Raw genomic sequence first — 24,601 nt, 5'->3', positions numbered from 1 at the left:
CCCAAACAGCACTTTCTGGAGAGTAACCTAGACAGCCACCTACACACATTCTCAGTGGAAGGAGTAAGAGTCACCACCGAAGGGAACAACCCATTGTAGTTGCAAAGCGAGATCTGAAGTCAGGGCATAGTTAAATAGCATTAACTTTTCGGTGAGGCATTTTAGAATGCTTACAACTATCAAGTCTAAGAGATATATTGATGTTAAATCTATGAATGGGTTCCTGAAAGAATTTGGGAACAATAAAAACAACTTTTTATGTGTTTTAACAGTCAGCAGTTTAAAAAGTGCTTTCATATACCTTATTTTGTTTGACTCTGTTACTTGCCCGAGTTAGAGTGGCAGATAATATTATTCTCATCTTACAGATGGAAATATGGAGACTTAGTGACCCGTACAGGGTCACAGCTGCGCAACTGGCGTTAGGGTAGTCTCAGACCCAAACCAGGACTTCTGATTTCAAATTCTTTATTTTCCTCCACCGCATTCCATTCACTGATCTATTTAATGTACATTATTGGACACCGACTGTTTCAGATACTGTTTTAAGTGAAAGTACATAAGGTTAAGAAAGTTCATAATCTTTGTCTTTGGTTTTTCAATTTAAAAAAAAGAATATAAAATACATGTACTTAGGGAAAAAATCAGTACAGTAGCTGCTACCTTTTCCCCACCCCGCTCTCTCTCTCTATCCTGATGCAACTGCAGTTAGGTGGAAATCTTTGAAAACACATAGGATAAGTCCCCTGTCTGGAGCGAGGTCCTGCCTGGAGGCGGGGTCTGGACTAGACCTAGGCTGCCTCATCTCTATAGCCATGGGCGGCCACGGCACAGGATGAGTGAGAGACACCTGGTAAGAGAGTGCGATTCGCGCGTCTCGGGGGTGCGGAGGAGAAAGGAGGGCAGTCCTACTGGAGAAAGCTTCTGAAACCCGCAGCGCCACGCCTCGGCGGGCAGCCGGATCTTTGGACCACGGCGCTCGGGTTTAACCTGCGCCCTGGGGGCGGGGCTCCCAGCGAGCGGGGCGGGGCGGGGCGAGGCGCGGGGCAGGGCGGCGCTCGGCCGACGTGGCAGGCGCAGGGGCATGCGCCGCCGGTGGCCATCTTGGAGGCGGGTACGCGCGGTGGCGAGTTCCTGTCTGCATCTTTCTCGTCGTGTCCCAGCGGTAGTCTTAGCACCCCGACCTCACTGTCCCCTCCTTTTCAGCTGCCAGCAGACACTCTTGCGGGTCCCCAGGTGAGCGTCAGCCTGGCAGCAGCGCCGATGCATGCGGGCGGCGGTGCCGGGCGCCTAGGGGTTCAGTCCCTGCAAGGTGGGCGGGCCGGCCGGCGCCACGGGATGCCAGGGTCGTGTCGGAGCCCCGCAGTCGTTCGGTCTGGGCTTGGGCGGTGGGAGCATGCGGGGTGCAGCCCGGGCACACGTCACAAGGCGCGCAGTCCCCGCCGCGGATCGCACTGCGGGTGCGGTTCGCGGGTCTTGTTCCGGCACTTTGCTCCTGTCCGGGGACCGAGGCCCGCGCCCCTGGCCGTTTGGCTCCGCCTTCCAGCGCGCTGGCCCGGGGAGAGAGACCCGCGGCAGGCGCACGCTGACCTTAGCCCGGCCCAGCCCGGCCTGGAGACGTGGCAGACGGAGCCCAGGGGGAGGCCGCTCCCGCCTTGCAGGCTCCTGGGTCAAACCGGGACCGGCTATGGGAAGCTTATTTCCCGTAGGTTCCCCCATCGGTGCCTAGGAGGGCGTTTTCATTCTGCTGTCTCTTTGTTCGTTCCTGGGACCCGTTTGAGGCAAATTTGCAGGATAGCCTGTATCCTAGATTGGCAGAATTTATATCCAAGAGTGTTTTTATCATTTAAAGTAGTTATTTTGAGAGACAGCATGTGTATTGTGAACGTGACACATTTTGGCATTCCAGTCTTTCTCTTTACAGCCACTACTTAATTCAGTGAACATTTATGGAAGTTTATTTTGGGATCAGAGCTGAGAATACAAAGATGAAACTCAGACCCTGCTCCAGCGCTCACTCTCGGGTGGTAGAGACAACCTCTGCGCTAGTAGTACATCAACAATAAGAATTGCTTTTAATGCTTTTACGTTTATCAAAGCTCCATTATTCCGTTTCTTTTCTTGTGTCCTTACAAGTAGCCATTCACTTGTTAACAGAAAAAGCAAGACTCAAGCAAATTGAAAGAGGAGGGTTTGGCCAGAGAGTGAGGACTCAATAATCCAAGCCATTTCCATCCCTTTTTCTTTAGTGTTGATAATTAATACTACTTGTTGTGCTGAGACTTGAGCATTTAAAACATTTACCGTCTTTGACATTTCACTTACCTTATCACAATAGCTTTTCTTTAGCAGAAGGTATTATGTTTATGTATAAAAAATTTACCCAGTATTGTCATTATGCCAATTCTCAATTAGTATAGCTTTTAAAGACTGAAAGAAGTTGCCCAATTATTCCATGTTGTGGGTTGTATTCATTGTACAGGTTCTTTTGCCAACACATTCGTTAATATTAGGGATCAGGATTCTCTTTAAATCTGACTTCCACTAACTACTATAAGGATTTGGTAGCATCTGAAGGAGGAAGATGAGTGACCAATAGAAAAATGGGGAGATGAAGAAAATTTCGAGGTAGGTTTGGCAGGGAGTGCTAAAGTCCCCAGACGGCCGTTTCTCTCTGAGGTTATCTACCTTTGGTGTATAGGTACTGAATGAAAGGATTTTGCCTCCCTGGATCCCTGTTCTCTGCTTATTGCCATAGATCTTTCCTCTACATTCACAGCCGAACTTTTTGAAAGTGCTGTACGTATTTCCCTCACCTCTCAACCCTCAGTCCAGTTGAAACTAGCTTCTATCCCCACTCCTTCCTGGAAACAGCTCTCACTAAGTTCATCTCCACTTTGGCAAGTCCATTGAATTTTTCAGATAACATTCTATTTGGTGTCTCTGCAGCAGTTGATACTGTTGTCTGTTCCTACCTTGAAACACTCTGGCTTTTGGATGCCACAATCTCCTGGTTTTCTTCCTTTCTTTTTGGTCATCTTGCATTCTTCTTTGCAAGCTTGTCTTCTACCTGGCTGGCTGTTCTTCAGGGGTTGTTTGGATCATCTACTCTTTTCACTTGGTATTCTCTTCTTAGATAATCTCATCTCTGAACATGACTTTAGGGACTATGAGTAAACTGATGAAAGCCACACTTATGTGATTTCTAAGCTGCAGACCAAGTCAGTGTGTCTACTTGGATATTTCAAGGAGCTTAAACTCAGCATGTCCATTATTAAACACTGTGTAGTCCCATCCACCTCTAAGATGTTAAACAAACATCTTGACCTCTTCCAAGGTGAATGGCTCCACCATCTATCCAGTTGTGCAAGTTATGCCTCTCTCCCTCATTGCTCCCATATACAGTCTATCACTGAGTCTTACCACCTAAACATTTCTTGAATCTATCTGCTCTTCTCCATCTGCACTATCATCACCTTAGTCTAGTCAAAGTTTCTCATCTTTGGCATTATTGATATTTGGGGCCAGATAATTCTTTCTTGTGGGGGTGCCCTGTACATTGTAGAATTTTTAGCGGTGTCCCCAGCCTTTACCTATTAGATGCAAGTAGTACCCCCACAGTTCTGTCAACCAAACATGATGCCTGGGGGCAGAATCGCCCTCCTCCCCCCATTTGAGAATCACTAGTCTAGGGGTGTTATCATTTTCTATTTGAACTACTTTGATATCCTTCTTAATAGTCTCTCTGCATCTACTCTGACTGTCCTGTGGCCCAATCTGCGTACTGTGGTCAAAGGCATCTTTTCAAAACATAAGAATTGCAAAAAGCTGGAATCAGCCTAAATGTCCTTCATCAGATAAATGGGTAAACAAACTGTGGTATGTCTATAAAATGGAATATTATTCAGCAATAAAAAAGAACCATTGATAACATCCTACAACTTGGGTGGCTCTGAAAAGCATTATGCTGAGTGGAAAAAAAGGCAATCTCAAAATGTTGTATACTGTGTGATTCTATTTATGTAACATTCACGAAATGAGAAAATGACAGGGAACAGTTGGTTCCCAGGGCTTATGGTTGGTGGAGGGTGTGACAGAGGAGCAGCATGAGGGAGTTTCTTTGGGGTAAGGAAACAGTTCTGTATCCTGATTATGGTGGTGGCTACATGAGTCTGTGCCTATGATGATACTTCATAGAACTACACACACACAAGTGAATGTTAAAACAGGTGAAATACAAATAAGGTCTATGGATTAGTTACTTACTATACCAATGTTAATTTCCTGGGTTTGATCATTGTAAGATGCTATTATTGGGAAAAGCTGGGTTTAGGCTACTCATGAACTCCGTTCTACTTTTGCATCTTCTTGTGAATCATTTTAAAATTTCCTCGAAAAAGTTAAAACAAAAGACAAATATGTTACCCCAAGCTTGAATGCCCTGCGTTGACTTTCTGTTCTTAAGAAACCCAACTCTTTAACCTGGCTTATAAGGCTCAATATGGTCTGGGCTCCTGCCTATGTCTCCAGTCCTCCTTTTCTGCTCCTGCCACGTGGGTTTTCTTGAATGTGTCTTGTTCCCTCTACCTTACAAGGCCTTAATACTTCCTTTATATTCACTTTTTCTTGGAATCTGCCCTTCTTATCTCCTTTCCTTTGCCTAATTAAAATCTAATTATCCCTCAGATCTCAGCTTATATGTGACTTCCTGGGGAACCCTTTCCTGACCTCTAAGTCAAAATCATATTCCTGTCAAAGAGAGCTGTGTTCTCACCCTCAGAGCACATAATTCAGGCTACAGTCCATTGTACATTGTTATTATTTGATCGTCTCCTATGCTGGACTCTAAGTATCCTATTTGTTTTTGCTTACATTGTATTTCCAGAGGGAGTGGTGCAGTGCTTGGCAAGCAGTTGACCATCACTGAATATTTGTTAAATGAGTAAAAACTTCAAAAACAAATTTGGTGTATTTAGAAGTTTTGATTTTGTACTTGAGACAGGCTTGAAAATATGTAATTTCTAAGGAAATGTTCCCATATTTTATAATCCATTTTCATCTGTTAGGACATTGCTATCTAGTAGCATTTTTGCTACGGTTAACTTTTTTTTTTTTTCCTACTTTCCTTTTTTTTTTTTTTTTTTTGTGAGGAAGATCAGCCCTGAGCTAACATCCATGCTAATCCTCCTCTTTTTGCTGAGGAAGACCAGCTCTGAGCTAACATCTATTGCAATCCTCCCCCCTTTTTTCCCCCAAAGCCCCAGTAGATAGTTGTATGTCATAGTTGCACATCCTTCTAGTTCCTGTATGTGGGACGCGGCCTCAGCATGGCTGGAGAAGCGGTGCGTCGGTGCGCGCCTGGGATCCGAACCCAGGTCGCCAGTAGCGGAGCGCGCGCACTTAACTGCTAAGCCATGGGGCTGGCCCCTACAGTTAACTTTTCTAAAACCTGAGACATATCATTTAGCCATTACTGGTTATGTTTTAGAATGTGAACTAGGAAAACTGAGAATTGAACACATTTAAGGTTTTTTTAATGTTAATAGGAGTAGCCCACATACAGTGCTTTATGGGGAGAGAGGAAGTGTTTCAAAATACTTTAAATAATTTATTTTTATTTTGAATGTAATAATGACTGGAATCTAGATATAAATCTAACATCTATTCATGTGGCAAAAATTAAATTAGTAATTTACAATGTGAAGTATATTGGGTAATTAATTACATAGTTAACATGAAATTCTTTTCCAGTTATGAAATATGTATATGAAAATGTTACAGATTGTTTGCGTATTAAATATTCTCACAGACTTTTCTTACGAATTTTGACAGACTCTTCATCTGTAAATAAGTGGCATTACAAATAGTAAAAACAGATTCTGTGTCTTGATGATTATTTTTTAAAATTATTCTCTAACTATACCAGCTTTAAAAATATGCTTTTGATTACTGTGTAATATCTATTACATTTTTCTATTTTTATAGTATACCTTAATTGAATAAAAATGATGGAAGAGAGTGGAATAGAGACAACGCCCCCTGGGACTCCTCCACCAAATCCTGCCGGGCTGGCCACTGCTGCAGTGTCCTCCACCCCAGGTCCTTTAGGTACGTGGAGGTGTCTAGTGTCTAGCGTGTCTTGAGGATAGTGAAGATACTCTTATCTTTTCTCAGAGTCATTCAAAAGAAGAATGCGCATATTAAAACTTCTCTGATTTTTGCCAGGATGAAGGGAACTAGCCTTCTTTCTTTAAGCCCAAAGACAGAAAACATGTATGTTTTGCTTTAGGTAAACTTTCGTTCTTTATATTCATATTGCCTATAAATCACCTTTCTTGTGACAAAAATATCCTAAAAGGCATGGGTTAACTTTTTCAAATGTTCCGTGACTTTGTGGTGATTAATCTTCTGACCAACGTTTTTGAGCCTTCAGTGTGTAGATTTTTATGCTCACAACAGCAGGGATGAAAAACGACTATTTTATTAAAAACATCAAAATGAACAAATGAAGTCACAAAGATCTACTTATGAACAATACCTTAATTTTATATAGCTGCCTCTTTTACTTACAGGAGTTCAAAGTCATTTGCACTTAATTGTATTCATTGTATATTTTAAATTACACATTTAAAAGTAATTCTTGGGATATGGTCTGTTAAATTTAAAAATTTTGCAAGAAGGTAATGAGATACTTTGAAAGCTAAGTGAAAAGCATTTCCAATTTTGTGTTTTCTCCTCCCCACCATTTTCTAGCTGCAGCCAGTTCCTTTTCTTCTCCAGATGTGTCCTCTCTGCAGTCCTTGCCGCCGCACGCCTACTCTACCCCCCAGCCGTCCCTCCCCCCTGTGAGGCCCTCTGCACCGATGCCTTTTGTGCCTCCCTCCCCAGTTCCTTCTGTTCCACCACTTGTTACTTCTGTACCACCTTCTGTGCCTCCTCCAACTGCTGCTGCCTTCAGTAATCCTTCTCTACCCCGCTTCCCACCTTCAACTTCTGCCCCAAGCACTCTTTTATCTGCACCCTCTGCGGGTCCTCCTACTTCAGGTTTTTCTGTTGGTTCAACTTATGACATTACGAGGGGACATGCAGGAAGAGCCCCCCAGACGCCCCTGATGCCATCATTTTCTGCACCTCCAGTAACAGGTAATTATCTCTGATACTTTGGAATAAATGGCTATAGCTAATGTTTTGTTTATTTTTTAATAACAGCTTTATTGAGATATAATTTACCTACTATACAGTTCACCCATTTTAAAGTGTGCAATTCAGTAGTTGTTACTGTATTTACAGAGTTGTGCAACCATCACCATAAAATCAATTTTAGAACCTTTTAATCACCAGAAAAAGAAACCTCATAATTATTAGCAATCATTCCCTACTTATTCCCAATCCTCATGACCCCAAGCAACCACTAATCTACTTTTTGTCTCTGAGTTTGCCTATTTTGGACGTTTCATATAAATGGAATCTTAAATATGTGGTCTTTGTAACTGGCTTCTTTCACTTAGCATAATATTTTCAGAGTTCATCCATGTTGTAGCATGTGTCAGTACTTCATTCTTTTTTATGGCTGAATAACATTCCATTGTGTGGATATACTACATTTTGTTTATTCCATTCATCAGTTGATGAACTTTTGGGTTGTTTCTGACTTTGGGCTATTATGAGTACTGCTTTTATGAACATTTGTGTCCAAGTTTCTGTGTGGATGTATTTTCATTTCTCTTGGGTATATACCTAGGCATGGAATTGCTAACTTTGAAAAACTGCTGGACTGTTTTCTAAAGCAGTTGCACCATTTTACTTTCTCACCAGCAGTGTGTGAGGGTTCCAGTTTCTCTGCATTAATGTTTTATTTTTTTAATTCATTTCTTTGATTTCCAGAGTTTCCTGTTCTCATGTTTTTGCCATTTAAATTATTAAAATAAAGTTGATGTAACTTAGTATATGATTTTTACATATGGTAAAACTTAGTATATGATTAGTATATGGAGTGTCAGACAAAATTCCAAAATTTCTTCCTAATGTCTTGTCCACTTACAGAGAAACATCAGGGTGAAGTCTGCGAGTTCTTTAAAGCTTTACTTAAAAAATTATTAGGACTGACTGGTCCAGGAAGTAGTTTTATTTAGCCAGGTAAAAATTCAAAACCAAATAAAAGCTTGTGTGGGCCATAAATTGGTGGTATTGAGCCATTTCCTTTTCTAGGCCAGTTATACCTACTGTTTTGTCTTCCCTGGAATGATTATTGGAAACCAATATCAAACTTCATCCTTGTCATCTTCTGCCTATTTTTCATTTTAGGAAAAGAATCAACTTTATTGTCATTTTTATTATCCAACTTTGCTTATCTACCTTTACCAATAAAATTTTTTGTGGAGGACAGTATTATACCCATGTTTATGTATATGTGAATTTTCTTTTTTGAGTTCCAGTAGAGTATATAGGGTATGTGTGCTAATTGTTAGAAGCTTTCATCTGATGGGCTTGGGTGCTCACTTCCGTTATTTTTATGCATTGAAGAGATTAGGACTAGAGCTGTCCATATCCAAGTGCTAAATAGGGCAAACATGAAGTCATTTTTGATATATATTTTTTGTCCATTTTCAGGACACTTAGTGTAAGCCTCTGAAAAGGGAAAGAGATTTCTTTGGAATTTTAATTTGTATTTTTTAAAGGTTTAGGTGATTCTTTGAGTTCATAACTCAATCTTGAAATGCTTGAGTATATAGTTAACATTATTAAAGCTCTTTTGAACTGCTCATCTTGTATCTTCTTTTTATAGGAAATAGCTTATGGAATAAATTACATATATTACAAATTTTTGCCATTAACTAGGTATTTTGCCAGCTCCCATTACTCAGCAAGCCAGTTTGACATCTCTGGCACCAGGACCTGGAAGCACATCAGCCATTACTTTTCCAGAGGAACAAGAAGATCCTAGAATTGGTAGAAGTCAGGATGAAGCGTCTGCTGGTGGACTGTGGGGTTTTATTAAGGTAAATTGTATTTACTTTAAAAACTATGCTTAATTTTTTAATTATAAAACTAATAGATGTTCATTAGAATTTTGAAAATACAAAATGGTATAAGGAAAAAATAAAATCCTTTTGATTCTTATTACCAGTTTTCTATATAGTTCCTCTCAATCTTTTGTATGTGCATATCTATGTAGATGTATCTCTTTTTTAATAAAAATCAAATTCGGGTAATGACATGTGGACACTGTTTGTGTCTTTTCTTTGTCTTTACCTAGCATGTATCATGAACATCTTCCCAGTCAAAAAATATTCTTCTGAAATTTTTTCTATATGGCTGCTTTGCCTTACATGCCCTTGCATTTATTCCCATGTTTTATTTCACTAATCTGTTATTGGCATTTTCTAATTGTAATTCCTATCAATAGAACTGTGATGAGTGCTCTTGTATGCAGATCTTCATGTGCATCTCTGTTTTGTCAGAATTAATTCCTCATGAATGTCAGAGGGAACATTTTAAAAATTCCTAATACATATTGCTCTCCAGGCAGGTTGTACCAGAATACACTGTCACAGCATTTTTCACTTACCAGCGCTGATTATTAATTTGAAATGCAGTATTTTCTACTTTACTAGGCAAAAAAATAATACCTTGTTTTAATTTGCATTTCTTTGTTATTGAATTTGAACACTTTTTCATGTGATTTTTGGCCATGTGTATTTTTCTTCTATGAAGGTCTCTATTCATGTTCTTTGCCCAGTTTTGGATTGGAATGATTTTCTTCTCAATGAATTTGTAAGAGCTCTTAATGTAGTAAGAATATTTTATCATATGCTATTATATATTGCAGTTTTCTCCATTTTTACCTTACATTTTAATTTTATAATGCTTTTTTGACACAAAAGCTTCGAAATTTTCAAGAGTCCTTTCTATCGGTCTTTTTTTTTTTTTTTCAATTTTTTTAGGATAAAAATGACCTTTTACCACCATAATATACGATCAGTGTTTTTCTATGATTTCTTCTAATTCTGGAGCTGATACTTACTTTACTGTATTATATGAAGTAGAAGTAAAACTTAATTACCGTCCAACCACTTAATGGACTGTTCCAGCATCTTATCCCGGTGATTTGATGTGTCACCTTTATCTTAGTTACGCAGTCGTGTGTTAATGTCAGTTTCTGGGCTCTGTATTCTGTTCCACTGCTCTGCCGTGGTTGCAATAGTACCACACTATTTTCATTCTTATAACTCTGTTTGCTTATTATACTAATATTTATTGAAAGCCTACTCTCTGGTGAGGTGTGGATGGGGAGTATTCGTTGATGAATAAGAGAGAAAGGTCATTTCCCAGTCTCTGTTCATAGAGATATATCAGTATTTGGTTTTATAAGTTTGCTGATTTCTCTTTTCTTCAAAAGTTTTCTTTACTAGTCTTTTCCATTTATTTTTCGTAATGAATTTTGGAATCACTCTGTCAAGTTCCCCCCAATATTCTGCTGAGGGTTTGGCTACAATTTAATTATGTATTGAACATATTTTTAAATTAGTAGGTGGTTAACTGATTACAGTACTTGAGCTTCTTATTTCTGAAAAATGGCATTTTTCTAAGCTTACTTTTTTATACCCTACTGTACTTTTTTTGGGGTGGGTGGGAGGAAGATTAGCCCTCAGCTAACATCTGCCAATCCTCCTCTTTTTGCTGAGGAAGATATGCCCTGGGCTAACATCCGTGCCCATCTTCCTCTACTTATGTGGGACACCGCCACAGCAAGTGGCTTGACGAGCCATGTGTTGGTGCGCCGGGGATCCGAGCCTGCAAACCCCGGGCCGCTGTAGCAGAGCACGCACTTAACCGCTACACTACCGGGCAAGCCCCCTTGTGTACTTTTTAAAGGTTTTTCTTTTTCTTTTTGAGGAAGATTGGCCCTAAGCTAACATCTGTTGCCAATCTTCCTCCTTTTTTCTTTTTTTCTCCTCAAAGCCCCAGTAGATAGTTGTATGTCATAGTTGTACATCCTCCTAGTTGCTCTATGTGGGACGCCGCCTCAGCATGGCTTGATGAGTGGTGCGTAGGTCCATGCCTAGGATCTGAACCGGCGAACCCTGAGCTGCTGAAGTGGAGCATGCAAACTTAACTGCTACGCCACCAGGCCAGCCCTAAAGGTTTTCTTTATATAGGGACTATCACTGCTTTTCCTTGTTAAGAGCATGTGTCAGTGTGTTAGTTACCAGTTGTGACGCCCAGTTCAACTCTACAGGTCTTGTAAACAACTCTTCTAATATTCAGCGTAAGACTGATTGACAGTCTTAAATACCTGTGTTATGAACTCATCTCTTTTCTGAATCGCCTTAATTTAATGACAGGTTGGAAGAGGTGGAATCATGGCCTGTTAGCCAGATGCCATATCAGGAGGCACTGCTCTCTCTAAGTCTCTTTTATCTTGGGAGAAGTGTAGCATAAGAAGGAAATACTCAGCCCTGGTGCCTTCTGTTGACTAGTGCAGTTTTAAGAATTCAGGGAAATAGGTCTGGCTTAAAAGGGAGAATTTGGGAGTGAACAAAACAAACAGGAAATAGGAAAAAAAGAAGAAATTTTAGTGAAACATAGCAGAATATTAAGATAATAAGTAACTTCTAGGGAATAAAGATGACAAATGTTTTTATTGTTTCTATTTTTTTTATTAGGGAACAAAGTATGGGTCTATAGAGACATCTGATTAAAGTCTTTATTGGGGACCTAGATGGACAAGTTTTGCCTAGTCTTTTATATAAATAAATAGAAATAAACTGTACATATACATAGAAATAAATATATATACATACACACACATATGTTTATTCAGTATATACTTCCCAGGCTGATGCTACTCAAAGTGTGGTCTGCAGACTGCTGTTGGTCTGTGATGAGATAAGAAGGAAATTGAGAGTAAACATTTTGAAATTTAATAGCAATTTGATATTGCCATAACCTTGTTTTTCTTATATTTTACAAAAGTATAGCTCTGCAATACCCTGGAAACTAAAAAAAATTTCTTTCACCAACAGATGATCATGGTGTTCTTTGTATTTATATGTTAATTTGTCTTGTGCAGGGTGTGGCCGGGAATCCAATGGTGAAGTCGGTGCTTGATAAAACCAAACATTCGGTAGAAAGCATGATTACGACGCTGGACCCTGGCATGGCTCCATATATCAGTATGTACTGAAGACAGAGCAGCATCTGTCATATGACGTTAAAGTATGTGCCAGAGTTAGCCTCTAATCGTAATTCCACAGGTCTTGTAATCGGTGGAAATCCTCTTGTATTCTCATGTTGTCAGTCTTAGTGTTGGTATTATTAATTCATCTTTTCTTAGTCACTATTAAATAAATTTTGAAAACTCCACAGAATGAACTTTGGAGGAGTAAAGTGATGTGAATTATTAGTATACTTACTGATTTTAATTGTAAATATGGTTAATGTTGCTTTTATGAATACTTCATTCACTCTTGACATTTGAAGTGATGCTTTGTTCATATTTGATTTTGACGTTTCTCCAATTAACTATTTTAATTGAATGTGTTTATGCTTAACTCAGGAATAATATTTTGGGGGGAAGTTAATCTCTTTACTAATAATATCTGATTACTTGGTTTGTTGTGAAAGCTATTTTAACTTCTTTTGAACCCTCATTACCAAGAATCCTCCAGACAGTTGATAAAGACATGCTGTCTGCTGTTTAGTTTTTAATGTACATATCCAATATGTGAAAAAACATAATCACTTAGCAGACTCAGGGACCAGTTAATTCTGTTGAAGATAACAGTTTATAGGCCAAAGCTGTGCACCAGGTACCTGAATAGAGATTTTCAGAAGCAAAAGACTTGATAGCTTTCATGAGTCTTTACTGTGTTGGTAGTGTACTGTCTAGTAAATGTAAAAGATAAGACTTGATGTGATAAGTACTGGTTATTAAATGCTTGCTCTGCCAGGCACTAATTTTCATAAGAGCTCTGCAAGGTAGGTATTATTGGCCTCAAGTTTTAGATGAGGAACCTGGGTTCAGAGAGATTTAATCCTAGATCACACAGCTTGGTGGAGCTAGATTGAACCCATGTTTAATTTTTTTACACTTAGCCACTTTGTTTCCCTTAAAGTAGAAAATCAAATCAAGAATTAAATCAGCTGAATTGCTCCTTGTGTTTATAACTGCCAAAGATTTAGAAATTGGACCCTACCCTATATATCGATTTCATATATTCATAATCAAGTTTGACATAATTAATGCATCTTGTATATACTTTTGTTCACAAGCTCGTATTTTCAATGAGGGAAAGAAAGGAATTAGTGTTTTTGGCACTGTTGCTGTTTTAATGGGTTTTGTGTTAGACTGTGAAAGCCATTATCTTATTTCATCCTTAGAGCCAAGCCCTGTGAGGGGCAGGGATTCTACTCTGAAGAAACACACTCAGTGACCTCCCCAAGGTAACAAAGCTAGTAAATGATAAAGTCAGGGCTCAAACCCAAGACTGTTTCTCAGGCCAGTAGTCTGCCTGACATCAAGAAAAAGGGAAAAACCAAGGAGAGAGGGAGAGAAAGGTAACAAAATGAAATTTGTATTTTAGCAAATATCATAACTGATATAATCAGTTAGGTATAAAAAGCAATAAAACTGAGTGTGAAAAAAGCTGACACCTTACTGGCAGGCAGCAAAAGCAAGACCATTCTGGTCTAACAAAACTCAAAGTAAAACAACGATGTTTTTACACAAATATTCCAGAAATCACCATAACAATTTCAAATCTATCAAGAAAGCACAAGAACTATTAGAAATGGATTTTAGCAGTTTAACTTTCTACATGCTTTTAATTCGTTATCCCTTCATTATCATGAAAGCCAGCACCACTCACCACAAAAAGGCTGAAAAGCTTTTGACTTGAAGCTTAATGGAGCAGTACTCAGCTAGGGTCAAGAGATATGTGCCACATGGAGAAAAAGATGAGAGAAAAGTATATTCTTCCTCTTTTCTCCTATGTGACCCATTGCTTTTAGATTTTAGTAACTTACAAAATTCCAGTAAAGACAGGATCTGTGGAACATTATGTCAATCGGGAAAAAAGAGATCCATGATAAAAAACCCAAATATTTGGAAAATATTTTCAACTATTCTATAAGTTATTTATTAGGGAAAAGCATAGCGTTGTTTCTGGGGCAAAATGTTTTACAATACGAACAGCTTCCTTGAGAAATCTCTTTACCGGGGTAGCCATTAATGCCAAGTAGCAAAATGTGGTGTGCTTGGAACCAGGCCTTTGAATTCCGTGTATCACAGCATGTCAGATTAAGATTTGAAAAATTAATTAGCCGTATTTGTCCGATTACTCTGTCTAAATAGTACAAGGTTTTTAAAATAAATAATTGAAATATTTAAAATGTTTTATTTCATATTGCTCTTAGCCCTTTTAAATATCAAGTTTTATGTACGTTGTATTTCAGTTTTCATAAATGCTTGAATATTTATATAGGACAGTAATAGATGTATAGTTTAGAAATAAATATCCATTTATGTGCTTTTCTTTTAAATAATGGGGCTGTATAATAGAAAAGTTTGGCTCCCACATTTAAGGTATTTTCTGGATAAAAAGCACATTTCATGGTAGTCCTTGTTTAGTGCAGAACTTCTGTGCAACTCTTTGACAAGTTATTTATCATCCGTTACAGTCTTTATTGTCATTTTCTATAAAGTGAGTGTCCTAAATGTGTAACTTATACTTCACAAGCCAGTTATTTAATTTCTGTGATTGTCCCTAGCTGAAGAACTGGAAACTGGCATCCACAAGATGTTAGAAGTTTGTGTATAATAGGTGTCTGTCTTTATTAACCAACTGCAGAAAAACCATTTTGATTTGCAACCTTAAAAATGCAATAAATGTGTCTATCCAGAGTTTAAACTAATCAGAAAATGAAACTTGGCTAACTTAGTAGAGTGGTATAGTAGAAAAACATACTGTTTCCATAGCTGCTATAACATCATTTCCCAAATTGATGTCTATGGAACACTTTTTAGGAGCTGTTATTAGATGCTAAAAAAGTATTCCATGAACAGATGGAGAATACTGGGTTAAAGTTATGATTTTTGATTGTTGGATTTCTCAGACTCTTTATGTTAATGTGCATTGTGCAAGAAAGATACATGGTATGCAGCATCTCCCAAGCGTGTTTGACCACAGCATGCTGTTTTCAGGGGGAGCTACTAGTATATTCTGGAACGGTATTTCATAGTATACAGAAAAACGTGTTCATTTGTGGCGGATATGCTATTCAGAACCATTAGAAGGTATGTACTATCTTCTGCTTACAAATAAGACTTCCTCAGGTATTGCATTAAATTCTCATTTTCAAAACTCAGGAAAAGTTGGTAGTTCAGGGCTAAGCACTTGTTGGAATAAGATGCTGTTGATTAGAGGGTGAAAATGCCTCTGGTTGCATCAGATCGTGAAAAGAGGATTTCAGAGTCTGACAGACCTGGGTTTGAGTCCTGACATCATCACTAAGTAGTTACGTTACCCTGGGCAAGATCTTATCAGCCTCAGTTTCCTCAGCAAGTAAAGAAAATTAATAATCTAGGAGCTGGCCCCGTGGCCTAGTGGTTAAGTTCGGCGTGCTCTGCTTTGGCGGCCCAGGTTTGGTTCCCAGGCACAGACCTACACCATTTGTCGGCAGCCATCCTGTGGTGGTGACTCACATACAAACTAGAGGAAGATTGGCACAGACATTAGCTCAGGGCCAATCTTCCTCGCCAGAAAAAAAAAAAAAGGTTAATCCATATCTTGCATTGTTTTGTGAGGTTAGTGATAATTATGTAATAAAATTTTAGCATATGGTAGTAATTATGAGAGCTTCATTATTTTAATTTGGAATTGAAATTTGCTTCTGGCCTTTCTAGAATCTGGAGGTGAACTGGATATTGTAGTGACCTCAAATAAAGAAGTGAAAGTCGCTGCCGTCCGAGATGCCTTCCAGGAGGTCTTTGGCTTAGCTGTGGTTGTGGGGGAAGCTGGGCAGTCCAATATCGCCCCACAACCGGTGGGCTATGCGGCTGGATTAAAAGTGAGTAATAGCACCCGTTTTTCAGAATACAGAAACTGGAAGTTAATTTTTTTATAATTCTGATAATAATCCTATGACCTGTGTGGAGCTAATGGGTTTTTACCTACTGACATATTGATCAGCTTCGTTTTTTTTTTTGTTTTTTTTTTTTGTGAGGAGATCAGCCCTGAGCTAACATCCGCCAATCCTCCTCTTTTTTTTTTTTTGCTGAGGAAGACGGCCCTGGGCTAACATCCGTGCCCATCTTCCTCCACTTTATATGGGACGCCGGCACAGCATGGCTTGCCAAGCAGTGCGTCGGTGCGCGCCCGGGATCCGAACCAGCGAACCCCGGGCCGCCGCAGCGGAGCGCGCGCACTTAACCGCTTGCGCCACCGGGCCGACCCCCTGATCAGCTTCGTTTTTAATTGACAACTCTTGTAGTGTTACGAAGATATAGTGGAGTTTTAACTTAAAGAGACCTAAGATGGGTTTTGATTATTGGAAGAGGGGAGGAAACACGTGCAGAGAGGACAAAAAAGAGTAGTTAGTCCTAAAAGAGCTCTTCTTAAGGCAGTGTTAACATTTCAACCAATTACTTAAATTATAATATCCTTTGAATCCCATAAGCTTTTTATTACTATCACTATTAATACTACTTTACAGTTACGTATTTCTTCATGGTTTATGGGACTCTCCTGTATTGAGAAGTTTCCAGAGTAGTAATGGGGTTCTAGGAAGCAGGTTCTGGATTGACCCTGCAAGTCTTCCTTTTCTCTTGTACTTGGTGAGGGGACTCAGCACTCAACTGAAAAGCTTTTCTTAGCTCACTTGCTTTGATTCTTCCCCTTGCCTGTCCTTTTAACTCTCTTGCCTTAAAGACCTGATGACCTGGCACCTTATAGGCACATTGCCTACATATAATGAGAGTTTGCTAAGGTCTCATCAACATATAGAGGCCTGTGAAATCTTATTACCAGTAATAACCCACTTATCAAAAGGAAAACATTGCCTTAGTTTTTCCATAGTGAGGGAAGAGGATCTTGTGATTGAGTCTATAGATAATCCCTACGTAATAGAGGCAGATGGTAGAATGACTTATTTTGAAGAGAAATTTCACACAACTGCATACTGACACCATCACTTGAACATCACATACTTTGTCTTCTGGCCTGTTACCATTACAGAACTCATCATACATCTACATAAAACCAATTCCATTACCAGTGTACTAGATCTGGTCCCTTCTAGCCTATTCACTGTTCAAGTTCCAAGAATTTTGCCCTCTCTCTCATACAGTTCTTACCATCAGCATACAGACATACAAACATCTCTCCCACCTTAAAAAAACAAAAATAAACCAAAGAAAACCGTAAATTTTTTGACCCCACTTCCCCTATCACTTACCACGTTAGTTTTTTGCTTCCTTTTGCAGCAAAACTCTTCCAAAGAGCTGCCAACACTTTATCTCTAATTCTTCCCTGCATATTCTCTTAAACCCACCCATTCAGGCTCTCACCCCCACCACTCCACTGAGAATGCTTTCAAGGTCACCAGTGCTCTACATCTTATTTGATCTTTCAGTGGCTTTTGAGACAGTTCACCACTTACTCTTCTATAATGTTTTTTCATGTGACTTCCGAGATACCACACTTTTGGTTTTTTCCCTGCCTTGCTAATTGCTAACTCCTCTGTACTTCCTTTGCTGGTTCCTCCTTTTCTCTCCAACCTCTTGATGGTCTCCTCTTTATCCACATTCACTCCTCTGGTCATCTCATACTGTCCCATGGCTTTAAACACCATCTGTGTGCTGACAGTTTCACATTTGTATCTCCAGCAGAGACCTCTCATGTAAACCAGATTTATGTAGAAGTTGCCTTTTCGACACCTTCACTTGAATGTCTCAAACTTAATATGTCTAGTACTCCACTGCTTTTCTTTCCTCCCAACCTGCTCCCCGCAGCCTTCTCCATCACAGTTGATGCCAGCTCTGTCCTTCCATTTTCTCGGATGAGAAACCTTGGAGCCATCCTTGTCTTCTCTTGTTACCCATATCCAATTCATTGAGAAATCTTGTTCGCTCTACCTTCAGAATGTCTTCAGCATCTGACGACTACTCACTGTCCCCACTGCTGCCTCCCTGGTTGGAGCATCACAGTGTCTTGCTGGAATCTTGCTGTCACCTCCTAACAGGTCGTTCAGCTTTAGCCCTTGTTGCCTTATAGGTTGTTCTCAACAGAGGAGCCAAGATAACCTTTCAAAACATAGGTCAGGCCATGCCAGTCTTCTTTTTAAAACTTTATATTTCACTCAGTGTAAAACCCAAATGCCTGGGGCCGGCCTGGTGGTGTAGTAGTTAAGTGTGCGCACTCCACTTCTTCGGTGGCCTGGGGTTCGCAGGTTTGGATCCCAGGTGCGGACCCACGCCCTGTTTATCAAGCCATACTGTGGCAGTGTGCCATATAAAGTGGAGAAAGATGGGCAGGGATGTTAGCCCAGGGCCAGCCTTCCTCAGCAAAAAGAGGAGGATTGGCAACAGATGTTAGCTCAGGGCTAATCTGCCTCAAAAAAAAAAAAAAAAAAACCCAGATTCCTTACAGAGGCCTCTATAGCCCGACACGACCTGTCTGATAGGGCCTTCTGGTTTATTCTCTGGCTTCATCTGCTAGTCTTCCCCCTTTGCTCACTCCACGCCAGCCATGTTGGCCTCCTTGCGGTTATTCATACTTGTCTGGCACGCTGCTCTCTTCAGTAGCTGGTTCCTCTCTCTGGGACACTCTTCCCTCAAATACTTACTGATTGACTCCTTAACCTCCTCCAAGTCTTCCCCCAGATCTTCCCCCCACGGTGAGGCTGGTCCTGACTGCCCTATTGAGGACCACCCTCTGCACCTGCACTGCTGATCGCCCTTACCCTCCTCTGTGTTTTTTCCTATAGCCGTCAGTACCTTCTGATATACTATTTAATTTACTTTTATATTATTTTTATTTTTTTAATGCTTTTTCCCACTAGAATTAAGTTCCACAAGAACAGGGATCTTTGTTTTGTCCACAGATGTGAACTCTCAGAATAGTGCTTGGAGTTCTTTAAAATGAGTATCCAGCAGTCTTATCAAATTATCTTGGTATAAAAAAATTCAAAATGCTAGGGTAAATTTTTTAAATTAATACTTTATTTCCTCAAGTGAGCAGTCTAATACAGAAGACATTTTCATTCTGGCATCTATTTTGAGTTTTGATGTAACACGCAGTCTTTTGAGAATAGATATTTTTCCCTGAACAGAACTCGAGCAGCCCGCCTGTTGCTATACCTTGGTAGAGTACCTTTACAATCAACTGGTGGTCTTCAAACTGGTGTTTGAAGTACCTCTGGTGATACACAAAGCTTTTGCAAGGTCTGAGTAGACTCAGGTAGTGTTAAGGAACTCAGCTACTTCCTCAGCTTCCATGTGTACTCTTTCCTAAAATTTTTCTGCCTGAATACGTGCCTGTGATTGTATTCCATGTCCCTTTATAAGCCATTCTCCTGTTCCATGTCCCCTTAAAAAGCCCTGTTCTCTCTGATTAGAAAATAAAGACATCTCTCTCACCCACTGAGTCCTAATGTGATACCTTGCCTCAGAACATAAAATCCTCCTGAATGTCATTTGAAGGGATAATTCAAAATACTGTTTTAGCTATTGAGAGGGCAAATGACGTAATGACTAGGTAAAGTCCTTTTGCAAGTTGTGTAGTTTCCGATTGTTTGTTCTCAACAAAACTGAAAAAGGACCAGATAGAGTTGTCAGCAGATTGGTCGTTCATAATTTTTGATGATAGATCACCGTGTGATTTTTAGACTATGACTCAAAATTTCATGGTTTTTAAAACACGGGTCTTAAATATTTTATGTTGAATATCATTACACAGAAGATATTTAAAATTAGATATTGGACTTGAGAGGCTGATGGAGATTTTTTTCTACAAAAACACCTTATTTTGTGGATATTATTAGTAGTTTAATTTGTGTTGTGATTTTATTAGTATTTGACAGATTTATTTTTGCTATGGGTTTTTGTCCTTCAAATTTAGACATATGGGCTCCTTTTCCACAATCTTCAGTACAAGCTTAAAATTAAAATTCATTGAAACTGATATTAAGTATATATAGGAAAGGAATTTGCAAACTTATCAGATGTTTATTTTTCTCAAACAGTAGGGGGAGCTAACGAGAAGAAGAATAATGTAGAATCCTAGAATATTAAAATTTCAACCCAGTTTTTTCTCCCCATCAAATTTTATTGGAAAATGAATGGCTTTTTTTTGACTACAGGTTTCCTTTAAACGTATAAAATTGTTTAAGGAAATAAATCAGCCTTTATTAAAGTTAGGAAGCTTCTGAAGCTTCTCCTATGCCAAGTATTAATTTTATTGAAAAGCCAATCATAGATATGACCATTGTTTTATAGCTTATATTCAACAAAGATGTAGTTAATAGCTACAAGCACTTATCAAGAAGCATGGAATTTTGATTATCTGAACCAAGTTGCTTAGTATAAGCTCCTAGAGTATAGTGTAAGTTCAAGGGGCCTTTCTCTATCTTACTTCAGTTCTGAGGTAATTACTTCAGTGTGGCCTCTAAACTTCCTAATTCTTGATCCCCTACATTGCTGAAAAATAAAGTTAAAATTCCATTCTCAAAACATTGGTATGGACTAATAATAAAGTGTCTGTATTCGTGACTCCAAAAGATGCCACGTTTAATTAATGTTGTAGTCAGAGGAGAAGAGAGGCCAATATAACCCCCTCTTCATTTTCTCTTCTGGATTCCATAAACAAACAAAGAATTAAAATTGTCTGCCTAGCTCATTACTTATAGGTGCTAATTAATTTTAATTAAATATTTTGTAAACCCTATGAACATAAAGCCGTATGCTGTAGGATGGTAAAAAAAATGAACAAACTTAGTTTTTGTTTCCTAGAAGCATAAAATCAAGGAATATTTCATTGTAGTGCATAGCCGAGATATCACCTTCGAAGAGGTAGGGATGAATCTGTAAATATCTCACTAATCCCCTAATAGCTGTTACCGACTTAACATTTATTTAAACTTCATTATAATCAAAATTTAGCTGTAACTCCCTCTTGGGAGGAGTGAATTAGGCAAATTTAAATTATCCAGTATAAAGAGTTAAGTTCATCTTATCTGTTATATTTTCTTTCAAATGCAACAGCTGCATCCTCATTCAATATTACTGGATTTGGTGATGCCGTATTGACACTATTCAGATTCTTAACATTAGCAATGTAGGGCTTCAGAAGCCCTTTATTTTTTCCTTTGTTCAGTTTTTCATGTAGTAAGTTCTTACTGAATGCCTATTAGGTTAGGCATTGCTAGGTACTAGAAATATAAGAGTAAGTAAAGATACACAGTCTTGATTTTATTGTGGTTTAAATCTTGTTTTCTTTTCTCCTTCATCTTTGTAAGCTAATGTCTTAAATTGGTTTACCCATTCTCAAAGTTGTCACTTTCTCTTCATTCAGTTGTCTCTGAAATAAATTCGTCTTAAATGTCCTAGCTTTCTTAATTTTCACTTGAATAAGGCTTGACCACTTAATCTCATTCACTACTTAGCTCTGCTGTCTATAATAAAAACAGGTGTATTATCCATGGCTAGTTTTATTCAGAAATAGTTTTATCTTGCTTTTTTAATATATTCTCAGCAAATCATTTATGATCACTGTTTATGAAGTGAATCAGATAAAAGTAAACAGCAACCTTGCCCTCGTTAATCCAGCTTGTAGTTTTGTCTTATGATGTATATTTAATTAATCTGTATAGTGTTCTCAGCCCCTCTATTTTGTTTCATAAGTGGTAATAATTTTCCTGCATAAGCTTTGGTGTAATGTATACATTTTCAGTTAAAAAAAAAAACAGCTCATTTTGGTACATATTTAAGGCTATATTTAAAGGGGATGAGAGGAAAAGAAAAAAACGTATTTACTGTTGATATGATTGGCTACCAAGAAAATTCAAGAGGGAATCAACTAAAAAACTGCTAGGACGGATAAAAGATTTTTATTTAGTAAAATGGCCTCTTGCCAGATCAACATTAAAAAGTACAGGGTTTCTTTATATTGGTAATAACCAATTAGAACATGTAATATAAAAATAATCCACTTCACAGCAGCAACCAAAATAATAATGCATACGGGAATAATGTGGCGGGTACACTGCAAACTTAATACTGAGGGGAACATGATTGGACTTTCTCATGTTTTATTCTCTGTACTCTTGTTTGAATGTTTACAGTGAGTTTATTTGTGTTTGTGTATAAATGTATACATCTGTTACTTATATAATTAGTATATTTATTACTGAATAATTTGAAATGGTTTCTAACCTACACTGTTGTTATTCAGGGTGCTCAGGAACGGATAGATAGCTTGCGTCGAAGTGGAGTGATCCATGAAAAGCAGACTGCTGTGTCCGTAGAAAACTTCATTGCAGAATTGCTACCCGACAAGTAAGAGGCTTTTTTTTTTTTTTTCTAACATAGTTGCAATTTTTTTTCTTACAATGAGAACTTTCAAGATCTACTCTCTTAGCAACTTGCAAATATAAAAGACAGTATTATTAACTGTAGTCACCATGTGTACATTAAATCCCTATGACTTAATTTATTTTATAACTGGAAGTTTGCACCTTTTAACCCCCTTCACCCATTTTGCCCACACCTCACCCCTCTGGCAACCATCAATCTGTTCTTCGTATCTATGAGTTTGGATTTTTGTTTAGATTCCATATATAAATGAGATCATACAGTATTTGTCTTTCTCTGTCTGACTTATTTCACTCAGCATAATGCCCATCCATGATGTTGCAAATGGCAAGATTTCCTTTTTTATGGCTGAAAAATTGTCCATTATATATACCTTTTTTTTTTTTTTTTGCTTGAGGAAGATGGTCCCTGAGCTAACATCTGTGCCAATCTTCCTCGACTTTTTTTTTGTATATGGGACACCGCCACAGCATGGCTTGATGAGCACTGTGTAGGTACATGCCCAGGATCCGAACCCCAGGTTGCTGAAGCAGAGCGTGCAAACTTAACCAGTTTTAATAGATGGCTTTTTTATGGGGAAAAAAAGTTTTTAATGTACTGGATTGATTTATATTGAAATAACTTCCCAGTGGTTGAAATCTACCTTCTCTTGTAATCACATTGTGGTTTTGTTGTTCTTTGAACTTTTTGTTTGTTTATTTAGTATTGAATAACACTGTGCCCAGTACTTTGTGGCTATAGTATACAAAAAATGTTCTCCCACTTTGGGGGTATATTATAGGCCAGTTGGGAGAGAAAATATATACACAGATGAACGGTTTTAAATAATTACATAAGAAAGCATTTAATTTTTTGCTGACTGGAAATGTTATATACAATATCAGTGGAGGTAACTCAGTGTGGAGGTCATGTCAGATGAGATTCATGAGTGATTGGGACTTGAACTGGATTTTGAAGAGTAGGTAAAATTTGGATAAGTGGAAAAGAATAGGTAGGACATTCTGAGTAGAGGAAAAGTTTGAAGATGATTAAGATGTATTCTGAGGTCTGTGATTATATCAGGATGGCTGAACTTTTGTTGAATAGGAAATGAAGTGATTTGGGGACAGATTGTGAAGAGCTTTAAATGCTAGTTTGAGAAGTTTGAACTTACTGTGTAAGCACCAAGGAACCATCCAATGATCATTATTTCATTTCCCCCTCTATTAACCTTTTACTATTTAATGGTTACCTTAGAGATTGATTACATTCTGCCTTCTTTGATGTATTACATAATTTTTATTATACTGAAACCTCTCAATACCATTTACCTCCTGCCCCTTCATCTTTTACAGCATTGTGGTCAAGTATCTTACTTTTGCATGTATTGAAAACTCCTAAGATATAATTAGTATTGTTCTGTGCAGTCAATATTCATTTATGTTTACTCTGAATTCCTTCCTGCATTTTTGTTTTTCCTTCTGCCTAGAGAACTTCCTTTGGTACTGCATTATGATGGAGGACTGGAGCTATGAATTCTCTCAGCTTTTGTTTGTCTGAAAGTGCTTTTAATTCACCTTTATTTTTGAAAGATATTTTTGTTGGATATAGAAGTCTAGGTTGGCAGTTCTTTTCTTTCAGCACTTTAAAGATGTCATTGTATTGTTTTCTGGCTTCCATCATTTTTCTTAAGCAGCAGCTATCCATCTTATTGTTTCTGTGAAGATAATGTTTTCTGTGGCTGCATTTAGGACTTGCTGTGTTATTTTATTTTTGCAGTACTATGGTACACCTGGGTGTCTGTGTATTTGCTTGCTTTTGTATTTAAATCTTTGTGGATTCACTGAGCTTCATTCTGTCTTTCATTGGATTTATGTCTTTCATCAGTTTTGGAAAATTTATGGCCATTATATCTTCAGAATTTGCTTCTGGCCCATTGTCTCTCCTTTCTCTTTCTAGGACTCTTAATTACATGCTTGTTCACGTTTTGACAGTGTTTCACGTTGCTCACATTGTCGTCCCCCCTGGCCC

General features: G+C 38.5%; 1 protein-coding gene across 2 annotated transcripts in view; it reads left to right on the top strand.

The window, feature by feature from the left end:
- Nucleotides 1–1,100: 1,100 nt before the first annotated feature.
- The window catches only part of PRRC1 (proline rich coiled-coil 1), a 36,977-nt gene continuing 13,476 nt past the window's right edge, over nt 1,101–24,601 (top strand). For both annotated transcript variants that reach the window (XM_087429856.1, XM_004420248.3), the window contains exons 1-7: nt 1,101–1,236; nt 5,986–6,108; nt 6,754–7,143; nt 8,839–8,999; nt 12,074–12,176; nt 15,908–16,071; nt 22,452–22,555. In XM_087429856.1, coding sequence (XP_087285982.1) covers nt 6,006–6,108; nt 6,754–7,143; nt 8,839–8,999; nt 12,074–12,176; nt 15,908–16,071; nt 22,452–22,555 — 1,025 coding nt within the window. In that variant the 5' untranslated portion in view covers nt 1,101–1,236; nt 5,986–6,005. The remainder of the gene's footprint in view (nt 1,237–5,985; nt 6,109–6,753; nt 7,144–8,838; nt 9,000–12,073; nt 12,177–15,907; nt 16,072–22,451; nt 22,556–24,601) is intronic.

The sequence above is a fragment of the Ceratotherium simum genome, chromosome 4, assembly GCF_057802395.1.
Source record: "Ceratotherium simum simum isolate JZ-2026a chromosome 4, ASM5780239v1, whole genome shotgun sequence".
NCBI classification, from domain to species: Eukaryota; Metazoa; Chordata; class Mammalia; order Perissodactyla; family Rhinocerotidae; genus Ceratotherium; species Ceratotherium simum.
This window is presented reverse-complemented; position numbering and strand designations above follow the sequence as displayed.